The 14415-nt window shown below is 53.0% G+C and overlaps 3 protein-coding genes across 3 annotated transcripts; 1 reads left to right on the top strand and 2 right to left on the bottom strand.

Moving 5' to 3' along the window:
• Window positions 1-851: 851 nt before the first annotated feature.
• On the top strand, window positions 852-3734 carry MAM_07887 (uncharacterized protein; the record flags this gene model as incomplete). The annotated part of the gene is made up of 2 exons (XM_040826685.1): window positions 852-3348; window positions 3406-3734. The coding sequence occupies 2 exons, from the start codon at window positions 852-854 to the stop codon at window positions 3732-3734; spliced, it is 2826 nt and encodes a 941-aa protein (XP_040675317.1).
• An 826-nt stretch (window positions 3735-4560) lies between these two features.
• Window positions 4561-6128, bottom strand: MAM_07886 (GPI-anchored wall transfer protein; the record flags this gene model as incomplete). The annotated part of the gene is made up of 2 exons (XM_040826684.1): window positions 4561-5937; window positions 6030-6128. The coding sequence occupies 2 exons, from the start codon at window positions 6126-6128 to the stop codon at window positions 4561-4563; spliced, it is 1476 nt and encodes a 491-aa protein (XP_040675316.1).
• A 5187-nt stretch (window positions 6129-11315) lies between these two features.
• On the bottom strand, window positions 11316-13089 carry MAM_07885 (Glycosyl transferase, family 2; the record flags this gene model as incomplete). Its single annotated transcript, XM_040826683.1, has 4 exons — window positions 11316-11540; window positions 11597-11891; window positions 11956-12813; window positions 12893-13089. 4 exons carry the CDS (start codon window positions 13087-13089, stop codon window positions 11316-11318), a joined length of 1575 nt encoding a protein of 524 aa, XP_040675315.1.
• Window positions 13090-14415: the final 1326 nt, after the last annotated feature.

Below are 14415 nucleotides of genomic sequence, written 5' to 3'. Positions count from 1 at the left end.
CGGTCTTCATTGGCAACGCTAGTAGCGACTCGTCGCAAAGTTCCAGCTTTTAAGGAACCTCAGCCCATTCGTGTGGAGCCCAATTGGTCTAGAGGCGAGTGACGTCGGTGGACTGCCTTTGTTCAAGTTTGCTGCTTGTTCCCACCAACACCAAAAGCCCCCCTTGAGTCTGGGGCTAGAGTGGCGGTGACCCTGGCGACAAATCGTCATTCCACAGTCTTCGACATCTTTGCACTCATCTGCCCGGCCCTGGCACATCCTTAAGCACAGCCCCGCATAATTGAGCGTCTGGGAGCCGTTCTTTTATTCTTCGCTTTCGCCGCTTGTCTCCCTTTTAGGCGAAACAAGAATATACCCCTCATCCTTTCGACTATTTTTCGAGTACAAAAAGCGTATGCTAGAAAAGTTGGACTATATCCCGGAGCATTTCGTTGGCTATCGATCCGTTTAGTCCATCTCCAGCACATATTCTCTACAGTCCAGCCTTGGCGCATGCGCCAAGGCAGACTTGCGAACCCCTTCTTCTGCACAGCCGTTACTCCTGTGGGCATTTTTCAGGATTGTCCGCTGATCTGTCAGCCCTGTCTCTTTTCCCTTGGAAGTTGACCAGCGTTGTTGTGGGGCGAGCGCGGGGAAGATTGAGTTGCTCTGGACAGTTCGAACGCAACTCCTCACCGCAGCAATCATCTTAACAACAACGCCTCAAATCTTCGGGTCCAGTCCTCCTGTCTAGGGAATAATTTGGATTTGTGGACGGAGAACTAACATCGAGCGAAGCAAACTGCGTTGTCGGAAGGCACGACTACCTATTCATCCGAGATCCTCCAAGGCTTTCACGTGGCTCGTCCAACATGTCGGATCGATACGTGGGTTACGTTCCCACGCCTTCGGGTCGATCCCCTACTTTCAACGTTGCCAGAGCTTCCATGCCGACTAGTGTAGGGTACAGCTCTATGTACGCCGGAGACATGCATGTTGTGCCGTCTGCGAGTCAAAGGCATTACATCACTCCGAGAGGCTACTCTACCTCCACAACCACCTCGGGCGTTCCCACAACTACAAGAACATATGCTGTCACCCAAAACCCAAGAGCCAGTTCCAGGACCAGAGACGGCAGCAGGACGCGTCGGTCAACGCTAGACTCGGCTTCGAGGCCTCCAGTGATCATCACTACAACACAGTTAGACCGACGTCACGGTTCTTCATCTCATTCCACCAACGCACGATCTGGAAGCCCTATTAGAGACGATTTTCGTGCTTCAGACGGCCAAGTTTACTCTCAACCTGCCTCTTCTATGCGTCCTCGCCGCGCACCTCGTTCATATTATGTGTCTTCCCCCAGTGAAGATTTTGGCAGATATAGAGACAGGACTGACAGTCACTTGAGCTCGCGTGACCTTGAAGCTTATCGTAATTCTCGACCTTCTGTTATTTATCCGAGTGAACCAAGACATAGTACGGCGGCTATTGATTATGGAGACGACGGTTATCAGTATACCAACGCTGGCGAGCTCGTGAAGTACGACCTGGATCAATCTAAGCCGAGCCGCTCTAGGCGACACGATCGACATGACAGTTTTGATGCGGGATACTACCGCCCAAATGTCAACTACGATCTAGATCGAAGGAATCTTAATATTAACACCAGTCATGACCTCAATCGCCCCCCCAACGGGGTCAGCACCAGACAGCATGACGGACGGTCTGGCCCACCGCCGTCAACTCGTGGTTTTGATAAGATCAACCGGGCATATGATGCTAGGGACGTGCCCCCAGCTGTGCCAGTTCCACCCTCACCTACTGGTGCAACGTCTCAACTCGAAATACCGACTGGCAGCGGCCGGAGACCGCGACCTCTATCACTTCACCAAGAGGCAGGACTCCGGTCATCGCATCACGACGAGTTGTATCGAAGTCGAGAAGACGAGCGCGCCATGCGTGCAATGCGTGACCTAGATTTCGAGCGCCGCCCTGAGCCCCCTCGATTTTACGATGATAACGTCCCATCACGAGGCTTTGGTATTCGCACGGACCATCTTACCCACCCGGAAGAAACCAAAGAACGTCGTCGTGAACCACGACTAAATGATCTAAGAAAGAGATCCGATGAGGAAGTGTCATATGGCTCGGATAAAGACAGAGAAGATCGTCGCTGGAATCGCCAGGGACCCGTGGATGACAGAAGAGATTGGAGGCAGACCAAAAGGGATGAAGAGAACCAAGATCGGGAACGCTCGCGGACTCGTGAGACCCTTTCTGGTGGACTTGGTGCCGCGGCAGCTGCTGCTAGCCTTGCAGCTTCAACTAAACCAGGAGAGATGAGAGGTCAAGGGTCACCTGGCCCCAAAAGCCACCGCAGCCTCCCGGATGATGGTGAAATCCACAACGAAGCTATCCCAGAACAGGATCCCCGTCAGTCATTCGAAAGAGTCAGTAAGCCAGTGGGAGGGAAAGAAGTCCTTCGGGAACGGGAATTGTTCCGAGAAAAGGAGCCTCCGCAAGAACGAGACCATCCTAGAGAGAGACCTCCAGCGCCCGAAAGGGATGTCCTCGTGTCAAAAGAACCAGTTCGGGAGCCTGTACCACGTCGCGAGAGAGATCCGGTGAGGGAGTCTGTCAAGGATCCTTTGCGAGAAAAGGAGTTCACGAGGGAAGAACTCAGGGATGATGGCGGCTTCGAGCGGCGACGACCCGACGCAGATTTCCGAATGAGCAGAGAACCTGTAAGATCCACGGGATCGGATTCCGATGACACGAAAAGATCCTCTCGGCGAGGCCGTGCTTCTCAGGCCTTCAACCCTAACGACGCCTCTGATTTGAAACAGCTCAAGGAGCAACTGGCTTCGATGGAAATGTCCGATAAACGACGAGAAGTCGAACGACCAACACCGGCAGAGAAACCACGAGGCCGCTCTCCATCTCCATCGAAAAAGCGAGCCCCTCATGTGTCATCAAGGGAGTCTTTCCAAGAAAAGTCTGGCGAAGAATCTCGCGGTCGAGAAGATATTGGTCCTGCAGCCCAAGGGAAGCAAGTGCGTCTTGTTTCACCTCCAAAGGAAAAATCCGAAGGCAAACCGTTGAAGGGTATCTTAAAGCAGCCGAAAGCCAGTTTCCCAGAAGAAGCTAATCCCGTCCGTGAGGGTGTAGCCCCTCATAAGGAGGATAAGAAATTGAAGGAGGCGCCTCCTGGGGCGAGGTGGACGAAGATCAATCGCAAGATTGTTAACCCCGAGGCACTGACTATTGGAAAGGAAAGATTTGAAGTTCGCGATGATTTTGTCATTGTGCTGCGCGTTTTGAGCAAGGAGGAGATTCAGGCTTATGCTGCGGCAACTCAAGTATTGAGAGGTAAGTGTTAGTCCTTGTAGCTGTGACGTCAAGTCTGGCGCTAACTGATTGCTGTAGAGCGGCGTCGCAACAAGACTGAAGGGCGAAAAGAGGGGGACGATGATCACGGGAGGGAGCGCGACGAAGTCAATGAGGAAGACGGAGAGCATCATCGTCACCGCCGACACCGAGAAAGTGAAGAAGAGAGTGATGAGAAGGAACGTCACAGGAATCGTGAAAAGGACCGTCAACGGGAGCGGGATCGGGAGTCCGAACGTGAAGGCGACAGGCAACGACACCACCGGAGAGATGAGGCGGATGACTACGATGACCGGGGACGAGATGACCATCACTACCATCAGCGGTCGTTCAGGGAGCGAGAGCGCGATCTGGAGGCGAAGAATTAGCAAAACCAAATTTGCAGATGCTTCTACATGCCATGTATTTGTTGTGAACTAGGTTTTTGGATTCGCTGTGCAAGTATCTTGGCCGCCAAAATTTCTGTACAAGATTTGACAAGAGAAAGAGGGCATTGAAGACCAAGTAGCAGATATTGTTCCCTATAGTAATATTGAGCTTTAATTAAGCTGTCAAGGAACAGATTCTCCAGATGTTCAGTTTAATAACAAGGCGTTTGCTTAGTTTTGTAAGCTCCTTCACGTCTAACAGGGAGTTATCCTGTGCGACAAAATGAAGCGTTGTAGGGTAACTACGTGGTTCGAGACGCAGAGGGTAAATCAAACCCGAGATTTAACCGCGCTTGCAAGGGATGACCAAGTGGTATTTCGCCATACGCTCTACATGTGCGGTGCGTTGGCCGGCTTGTACCTTGAGATATGCAAGCAGGGCGTAGCCAGCTGGTAACTGCCTCTCTGGGAATGGAACAAGTCGAGTATACAGGATAGTGTTGTTGGCCGAGCACTAATCTCGGTAGTGTTAGGCAAGCTAGTGCAGTATCAATACACGTGCAGATTCTGTCTTGCATCATGTCTAGTTCTTACGGCCTCCTGTGTTCCGGACTAGGGGAGTGAGGAGGAGCAGACAGCTCCAGTGGGGTCAGCAGACCTGCTAGAGACGGCAGCAACCACGCGAGCCTATTCTGCTAGACTTCAGGCCCTTGCGTTGGGCCGATACGAGGATTCCGTGGCGGACGAACCACCAGCCTCGGACTGCCGCGGCTTGAGATGCACGCGAGTGAGACTGCGACTGATGAAAACAGCCACCTCTGTTGCACTACAGCTTTATGGAAATATCATACACGTCCAAGACGACAGCAAAGCCCGTCACGACACCCATGTAACCCAACAGGACGGCCATGGCGACCACCGGGCCGACATCTATCGTTCTGATGGTCATGTTCACCAGTCCCGTGAGCAGATTGGCCAGCAAGAACACGGCCAGGCCGTTCCTGTTGAAGGCCTTGAGAACCCTGCTCGTCGCAAACTCATTCGCCTCCCTCTCCGTCCTGCCATCCGTGGCACTGTACGTTGCCGGGAAGAAAACGGTGTCGATGAGACAGCACGCAAAGATCTGGATGGTGTTGAAAGACGCCACCCACAGCACGTAGGGGAGGTTTGCGAGACGGCGGGAGACGCCGAGGCCCAGGCCGAACGAGTGGCTCGTGCAGACATGGTACAGCGCAGACCAAATGGCAGCCCAGACGGCAATGGCCATGAGCAGCGTGTTGCGCTGGGTTCCGGGCGCGGCCTGGCTGCGCGGGTTGATGGCGCGGGGGATGATGAACATGCCCAGGTCCTGGCCAGCCAGGAAAATGGCCAGGTAGCCCAAGAAGCTGAACAGGCCTTCGCGGTTCATGGAGAGCAGGTCTGTGCGTGGAGCGGCGAGCACGTACGCCTTCAACGTGGTGGTTCCGAGGAGCACCTCGTACGCACCGCCGACGAGGAGCGCGAGCGCCGCGTGCGAGGGAACATAACGCAGGACGGCCTGGAAGGTGGCCACAAAGGGCGGCAGGAGTCCCAGCGTGAAGAAGAAGTTCCAGTGGACGCCGTACTCGGTGACGTGTTCTGCGTAGTCGAGCCCCTTGACGCTGAGGAGGCGAGCGACGCCCAGCACCAGCAGCGGTGCCGAGTGCCTTGCCGAGTAGATGAGGCGCCTGGCCAGTGACACGCTCTTCCCCGACGCTCGTTCCCTCAAGACCGGCCTCGCGGCCACCACGCCCGCCGTGAAGACAAACGACCCCACGCCCATGTCCATCAGACTCGTCCCCCACGTCTCTACCTTTGCGAAACGGCGGGGAAACAGGCGAAAGTCAACGGCCAGTATGCTCACGCACGTCATCACCATCATCGCGCCGCGGTACGACGTGAGGAAAGGCTTGGCGGGCAAGACATCCAGATGCGGCGCCGTGTGGTTGACATGTTTCGGGACGATGGGCCTCTTCTTGCGTGCCGTCGGCGCAGGGAGCATGTACACGGATGCCAGGGGCGCGAGGAGGAAGAGAATCAGGAGAAGGGGCGTGCTGGCGTAGAGCGTCGTCGAGAGGAGGAATGTGCCCACGCAGAGGGAGAAGTCGACGGCACACGAGAGCGGCGTGTATGGTCTGAAGAAGGACTGGCGAGATTGAAGGGCAGACCATAGCAGAATAGCAACCTGTGTTGTTTTTCAATCGCGCATGTCGTCAGCAACAATGAAAAGTGCACGGGGGGGCCACGCATGCCCGGCAAAGTCTGGAGGAAACAAACTGGTGCAACGGCCGTAACGGCAGCTATCTCTGCCACGGAACCACCCGAGTGGTTGGACACAAAGTCCTCCTTTTGTTGCTTGTAGCTCTGATTAGACATTAGGGCGGTATTGGCTTTTTTCTTAGAGACACATGGTTACAAGCAGGGGAGACAATACGGTGGCGGCCCCGGGGCGCGGAGACGTTGAAGACGGATTAATCGTTCTTGTTTTCCCTTCTTCAGCCTCAACAGTCGACGGATGATGTTGGGTCAAGTTGCAAGATGGCCGATGACTCAGCACCTGCGTGATACCTGCGGGTACCTACCTACCTACTCGGAACCTGATAGGTACTTACCTTAAGTAAGTACCTAATAGGTGTCTGCGTGGGGGCTGCCGTGGCGTGGAATGGATAAGTACTGACCTCTTGCTGATGGACCAAGATTTCGGGTTATGAGGAGTAAATCGGCTCGTAATTAATTGAGTAAAAATATCAGACCCCAGCTTGTTACCGCAAAGTGCTGTGCCACCTCACGCTTGAGTGAATTAGGGCCGGCCGCCTGGGGTAAAAGCCGAGATATGTACCTATAAGTCTCAAAGTACGCTGGTCCACTTCCTGCCAGACAGACAATCTGATATCCTTCCATTGTGGACAAGGAGCTATCAAACTTCACCCAGCATCGTTGTTGGAGTTACGATAGATACCCTTGCGCATACGTCAGTACTGGCCTTTCCTTTCCGAGACCCATCCATGCAAAGGCTTCCTACCTAGGCACTCCCGACTACTTGGTATATCGCGCCTGGGTCACGGGAGTTCGAATCAGACATGCTTTGTTTTTTGCAGCGTCGAACTACTGTAGGTGTGTGTCCCGGGTCAAATCTTGGCGAAAGCGATACCACCTCGCACTTCATCGTTTCTGTAAGCTTTGCAAGCGCTGACCCTGTCCTCGGGCTGGACTTGATACAGCCAAGCCAGCATTTTGCGGAGACATTTTTTGATGTCCAAATTGTCGGGCATCTGCGTTGTCTAGAGGCTGTACCACAGTCGCTCCCTTCGGTCCAAGTAAAGTAAATCCGCCCCAAGACGAGGTGTGGCTTGCATACGCGAGTGTTGCTGAGCCGCAGAAGTTCACAACTGGCGCTCCCACCTTCCGAACGCGTTGCGATGCGTCGTTCCTCGTTGAAGTGGACAATAAAGCCGCAGACTAATGACGCGGCTTCTGCGACTGTTACCGTTGGCGCGGCCGGTCATTGTTGTTCTTTCCTTTCCCGAGGTGCTTCCGGCATAGCTTCTTCCATGGATCTTGGGCGAAGAGGAATCGTCAAATACCCGTAAAAAGTGAAGGAAAAAAAATGATAATGAGAAATTTGGCTGCACCATTTAACAAACGTCATTTTTGACCGAGCTCCTTACCACACATGGCTTTTGGCAGCTTTTGCTCTTTGCATGTGGCGAATGCTGTCCTCAACCAGCCAAGGTCGAGATGGTAAGCTCGACGTGCAAGGTCTTCCAATCACAGCCCGTTAACAACGCAAAGTAAACCCCTGCGAGCGCGCTTTTCTAGAAACGATGGACCAAGCAAGCTTCCTCGAGAATTTTTGATCTCGGAGGTTTGCTTCCTTTGCTGACTGTTTGTTGCGCCAGATTCGGGCAGGCTACGTGCGACTTTCCCACTCGGGGAGGAAATTGGGGCCAAACGTTTTTTGCTTTTGTTCGCTTCGTCCCGAGCCCACAGATTATTAGTGGTACAGCCTGAGTTGACACTACGCCTACCAGTGCGAAGGCTTGAACGACCCGCGGCGGTACCAGGCGGCTATGAACTGTGATATGTAGTCTTTTCTTCTTGCCAGAACGAAACGGCTCGACAACATCCTGGGGACGTGCCACGCGAGCGCTCCGTGTTCCACAGCACAAGGACGCGCTGCGGGTTCGCTCGGAGATGGAAGGAACCGTGGATCAATCAATGTTGTAGGCGGGCAAATGGTCGTTTGTACTGAGCGAATGCACAAGTGCCCATTCATAATAATATCAAGGGCGTTCGAGAGTGAATCAATAACCAGTTTCGTTCTTTTCGTTGGATTCCGATCTGCCCAAGCGCTCTTGTATGCAGCCCCCTGCTGACTTGCATGCGTCGACTAGCATCAAACCATGCTACTTTTGGGGACAGCCAGACTGAGCAACGATGTACGAAGTGAAATGCTACGCACTCGAATCGCACCACGGGCCGGCCCTCGCCTCGGAAACTGAGAAAAGCTAGCGACGAATAATAAGCGTCTTGTTTGGCGCACACAGACAGAGGTTCCCCTAGCGGCAACGAGCTCGGGATGATGACGGGGGGTACGCGTACCCTGGACAATGTACTCCGAACAATGTACGGAGTACTGTGAAAATCTGGCGACGGACAAAAGGGCACGGTGGCCAACAATCTTGTTTGCATGCCATCGACATTCGGTTACCGTGGATGGAAGTGTCGTGAACTCGCAACTGTAGACCGGACCGGACGGACCTTGAGGAGAAAGTCCAGTGACTTGTCCAGCCTGTGGCTAGCCGCAGCCTGCAACGGCCAAACGGTCGCCTGTGCCGGTCTCCGTCTTGGGGCCGCGAGGCCAAATGCTTTGTTCACGACCGAGAATTAGGTCCGTGACAAGTAGGGGTCCATTTGGCAGCGCGGGCCGTCTCCAAACCCAATTTCTGCGGCGGCATCATCATCAACTAGATGCTTGAGGAGTCGTGCTTGCCGGGGACTGGTGCTGAAGCCAGTACGCAGTACCAGACGACGAGATGTCCGGGACATCTGGAAGCACAGGAAGCTTGGAAAGTGGTGTGGTGGCATGGACAGGGGACAGGCAGGTTCGGCCGGTGACGGGGGGAGTGGCAAGGGCCGCCATAGGGTCTGGTGTGAGGGAGGGGGCGTGTGCATCCACGAAAGACACTGCTAGTAGACTAGTGCGTGTGTATTTCCGTCATGGTGCCCCGCAACCTTGGGGGTGCAAGTACCCCCACCTTTTTCCAATTTCCTCTCCTCCGCCAGCCAACATTGAACATGTTGAAACCTCGTTCGCCGATCTCGAACTGCATTCGACCATACCTGTGTCGTTTCGTGCAGACTCGCCATATCACGGATTAGAGCACGCTTTACCGCATCTTGTAGAGATGCTCCCCTTGATCGCTCTCTTCTCTGCCTTCTGCTTCCTCTTCATACCACGGTTGACCTATTCTTCTGCACGGTCAGGACGAACTACTTGGGCATGAAACCCAAGCTTCAGGAGGGGTATCCATTCAACTGCATGTCATCGTCATCGTCATCGCCATGACCGTCCTCGTCGTCATTGTCTGTCTATAGGGTCTGTTCCAGGCATCCACATTCCGTATTTGCATTCGACACGATGCATCAAGGCTGAAGTATGATAACTACCTACTAGGTAGGCTTGGATCACAATAGCGGCCCCAGAAAGCTTCTCCAACTCTACTGCCTTCACATGGCGGCACTTGCACCGGCGACCCTTGCCGGACCCCATGTTGCAAAGCCGACCTGCAACCTGCATGAGTTCAAGGCTCGTCCTGCAGAGACGTCGGACAAACATGTGGTGGCAGTCCCTGGGGCCGTGACAAGCAAGTGTCTCGACATACTTGCATTAGCTACCAACATGGCCATGGCCCCACGGACGCCCCGAGATGCCTCAAGCCTCTGTCAGACCCGACTCGCCTTTCGTCTGGCTTGCAAACTCGCATGGATTGTATTGCGTCGTACGTGTCGTGCACTGTACAAAGCGCGCTCCATCGAAGCGGAGGGCCTTGAACAACGGCAGTGGCCGAAAACTATTGACCTTGCAGGTGCAGCCGTCGAGAACAACATTGGCGCCGGGCGAATGCCCATTCCCCAAGTCACCACTGTTCATCGTCAAGCTGGGTCGTCGTCGTTCCAGCGTGTTCATGGAACCACTTGCGAGTATGATTTAACATGCTAGGTAACAAACGGCATTTGAATATCTGGGCTTGAGAAAAGCAAGAAAATGGTTACACGGCGTTTCTGCAACGAAATGGACACCAGAGCGGCTTTCTGGGTCGCTCCCCCTCTTGCCTCGAGGATTGCTATCAGACGTACGGCTGGCTTCCAGTCGATATTGCTCAAGTATCACCTCTCAATGTGTGCTGTGCAGGGCACAACGTCTCGAGACCTGCTTGGCTTGCCTCACGTCCGCTGAAGGGTCCCTGCATGCCTTCCCAGGTTGGTATTCATGCGACAAACAATACAGGAACTTGTTGGGTTGACGACAAAGTAGATTGAAAAGAGAGGCCTCGCCCCCATTTTTCGGCATTCTCTCGGTCCACAAGCTGAAGTCATCATACATTCGCGCATACTCGGATGCTGGGATTGCAACCGAACCACAGGCGCAGGCGTTGCTAGGTCCCGGCCTTCCACTTATTAATGAATGTCGTGCAACACAGCCGCAGCATCGAGATCTGTAAATCCATGCACGCACTACTGCTCCGTACTGCTTGTCCAATCATTTCACACATCATTTTGCTCGTCTACGGCTACGGTTGCATCTACATGAAGAGTTCATTCGGGCGGGTTGAAGTATCCCGAAATGTAGTTTTCATTAAAGAAGCGAATTATATTCCTGCAGCAGTCAACCAACGCGTTGCCCTCAAGCATGCAAAACCGTGACTTTACTGCGCGCCAGAATCGAATCGCGCGATACCATGGAAACCGTCCCGTGTCCATCGTATTGCCCCGCGGGGAGCGCTCCAAATCAGCCGTCATGATCCCTCCCTAGTCGACGTGACCGTCACAGGGACTCCCAAAAAATGAAAATAAAAATAACAAAAAGCCGTGTCCTTTTCCCATATTCCAAGCTCACTTTTTCTCTCTGCCGTGACCACCGTCCCATCGCAGAAAAAGAGCATCAGTTTTTCCTTGCTGAATCCTCTAGAAAACTCTAGAAAACCGTCGATCCAGCTACAGTCATGAGGAAAATATAAAAGCAACCGGAGAGTTCGTGGCTCGATGCAATGAACATGATGCAAAATTCACGCCGACTTTTGTTCTATCAGTTCCACCAGAAATAGAAGAAGTAGAAAGAGTAAATGAGAATGCCAGTTGAGGTTGCCCGTGGCAGATCTTATAATCCGTGTGTCCTTGGTGGCGCAACCAAATACACTAATTCGTAAACAAGACAAAAGCACATGCATGACCACTTGCTGCCATCGTGGTTTCAGTAACAGGTGAGAAAATCACCAGCCGCACCTTCGCCAGCACGGCCTCGAGAGCTTTTGTGTGGGCGCTTGGACCTGGCAAGCCACATCAAACAACATGAGACGTCTTCGCATTGCAAAGAGCGCGGCCGTGCGTTTCCGACGACCTGTTGTCTCGATTGCCATTCTGAGGCCGCTGCCCCTTCCGGCGGCACTCACTGGACCCAAGATATACAGGCTCGACAGGGGTTTGCAAATACTCCGATGGCCTGGGCTTTTCTTGTAGTCGCGACTCGTTATTGGCGTCGCCATCGCTTCTACTGCCCCATGTAGTCTTCAGAGAATCGTAAGCCATGCTTCCAGATCAAGAAGTCACGTTCCTTCACGTACCGCGCTAAGAGTAAAGAGGGCGTAGAGCTTGATGAGGGAGTGCACGTATCCAAAAAAGACGGATACGGGCCAGAAGACAATGTCGCCAGGATTTCGTCTAAACAAGCCAAGCAACTTGACGGTTTTTGTAAAGCCAAACATGAAGGTGAACAGAGCCCAGAATGCGAATCGTCGGTGTGGCGTGTCCCAGTCGGCTGTGGCCCACCAACATGATACGAGTATTAGGGGGTCGAAAACAATGGCAAGAGAAGTGAAGGTGGCAATGTGAAGCGCATATGTGCACCACGGTTGTCGTCTGGATTGGTTGGCACACGGTCAGCGAAGGCCACAGGAAACCTGCGCGTTTGGCCTAAACTTACTTCCACACATATCTCTCTCTGAAGAGACTGGTATAGTTGCTTCTCCAATTGCTGCGGGCCCAACGAGTGCATTGATAGAGAAACTTGTGGTCATTCTCGAGAGTGGTCTCGAGCTCACATTCTGGTCGATACTGGACGGTAGTCTTCCAACGGTGGCCTACAAGCCAGCGCGTGACAAAGTTATCGTCGTCGGTGTTGAGGATCTTGTCTCCCCATTTCTCAGTCTTGAAACCTTCCATGAAAAAAGGGTCATTCAAGACTTCCGTCCGATACGCTGCTGTTCTGCCAGACATGCACGAGGTACCTCCGTCAATGTTATGCGTGGCGGAAATCTCAAAGTTGCGGCGTTCGATGTAAGCGGCACCAAGCCAGTTCCAGATGCGAGTCATGAAAGATCCGTCCCTCACGCGCTTCACCCGCTGGCAAGTTCCAACACCGCCTATTTGGGCATCTTTGTCGAACGGAGCAAGAAGATGGGGGAGCATCGTGGAAGGCCAAGTCACGTCGTCATCCGTCAGTATCGTGATTTTGGTTCGAGCCAGAGGAATTGCCTCGCAGATCTGCAGCCGTTTATTTGCAATGGAGGTTTGGAGGACCTTGACATTCGGGCTACTCAGTCCATCTGCCACTTTTTGCAATGCTTTGACTTTGTTGTAGGGCGTCACCAGTATAAGACAGGCTGGATTGCAGGCAAGGATGCTCTCGAGAGAGGGCTTCAATTCCTCAGGATTGTCGTGGATTGTAGGAATCACGACCGTGGCATCCTCGCACTTGTGAACTGGGTTGTCCGGAAGGGGCGTCGACTTGTAGAGCCAGTGACTGAAGCAGTGAACTATGAGTCTCAGGTAGCGATGGATCCTATCGGATGACTGGGCGTCAGTTCAATGGCTGTGTGATGTTGATTCTCGACCAAAAGAAAAAGACTGAGGGTGCTTACGACACTACCAAAAAGACCCAGACCCAGAATTGGGTCGAGGTCCAGAAGTCAAACGAGTGCAGGAGGCGCATTGGCAGGCCCAGAACGGAGGTTCCTATGGCCAAGACCGAGTTGGCCAGGTCGAGAAGTAGGAGCGTAGAGGGAGAGTGCCGGGGATCCAAGACGAGGGAAGGAAGTTGAGACCACGCGTTTGCCATTGGCGGTTGCCTTTGTCGTTGCCGTCGCCGTCGCCGTCACCTTGAAGGTTTTCGTGGGAATCCGTGTGCATGGAGCTGGATAAGAGACGAAAAGCAGAGGGCAAAAACGTGTCTGAGCAGCACGATGTAAATACTCTCGAGCTCTATGAATCACTGCACTCACACAAGCGAGCTCAAGCGAATCTTCACGGCGTGGAAGGCGCAGGTGAACAGCGAGCAAGCGAGCGAGCAAGCAAGCAAGAAAGCAATCAAAGATGAAGAACGAGCCAAAGCTTCAACGGATATTTCGCAAACCAGCTTCCCAAGGTATCCCGCCGTGCTTACTTGATTACTTTATGTGTGACGGAATAGAAGGAAGGGGCCTGCTCGAACAATGAGGGCTGTATCATTTTCCATGCCATGAACGGACCTCAAGTGCAGCAAGACGCAATTTGTTGTGCAGGCGCTTTCTTTTTCATTTTCATTGTTTCCCCCCAACAAATGGATCATTTGGGGGGGGGGGGGGTTAGGGCGGGAAGGGATGCCTATTTTAAAAGTACAGGAAGATACATCAGGATAAGATTAATGATCATAAATAATAGAAAAACCCCATAAAAGCAAGCAGGAGAAAAGAAGGGAAAGGAAACAAAAGGGATCAGTGAATCCGTCTTGAGATATGTCTGATACATAGGTACGGTACGGTTCATGGGAAAGCCTGGAGCTACGTCCTGCACAGGTCAAGACGCAAAAGGCAACTCTGAACTCTGACTGCATGCCGGGGACGGACAAGGTCGCACATATAAAGACGAGCAGAAACGGGCATGATGACTGGGATTTTGCCGTCGAGGGAGTTTCGATTCCACCATGCCATGCATGAACATGGAGAAGAAGAGAGGGCCCAGAAATCGACTGCATGTGCGATGTGCGGTTACGCATCATGGACGGAGAGGCAACACTTTGACAAGCACCAGAGCCTGGGCGTCTCCATGCTTGGCCTGTCTGTCCTTGGTCTGTCGGCCTGGGTCTGAGAAGGGTTTGCTGGCTACCTACCTACTCAAGTACTTTTACTTACTATGTACTTGAGTACTTGCTTGAAGTACCTACTTGAGCAAGTACCTAAAGTAGGTAGGTACTTAGTACTCGAGCATGTACCCAACAGTACCTCGGGGGCCGAGTACGAGTGCACCTTGACTCGACAGTTGCACAAAACTGAGCTGCACCCAACTACTTCCTGGGTAGTCAATAGGACGTTGGTATGCATATCTTGGGTTTGTCGTTGACTGGCTTTCTCGTCAGTGAACTATCTAGACTTGATCTGGAAGTCCAGACAATGGCACAAAGGACAAG

The sequence above is a fragment of the Metarhizium album genome, assembly GCF_000804445.1.
Source record: "Metarhizium album ARSEF 1941 chromosome Unknown scaffold_38, whole genome shotgun sequence".
Taxonomy (NCBI): Eukaryota; Fungi; Ascomycota; class Sordariomycetes; order Hypocreales; family Clavicipitaceae; genus Metarhizium; species Metarhizium album.
This window is presented reverse-complemented; position numbering and strand designations above follow the sequence as displayed.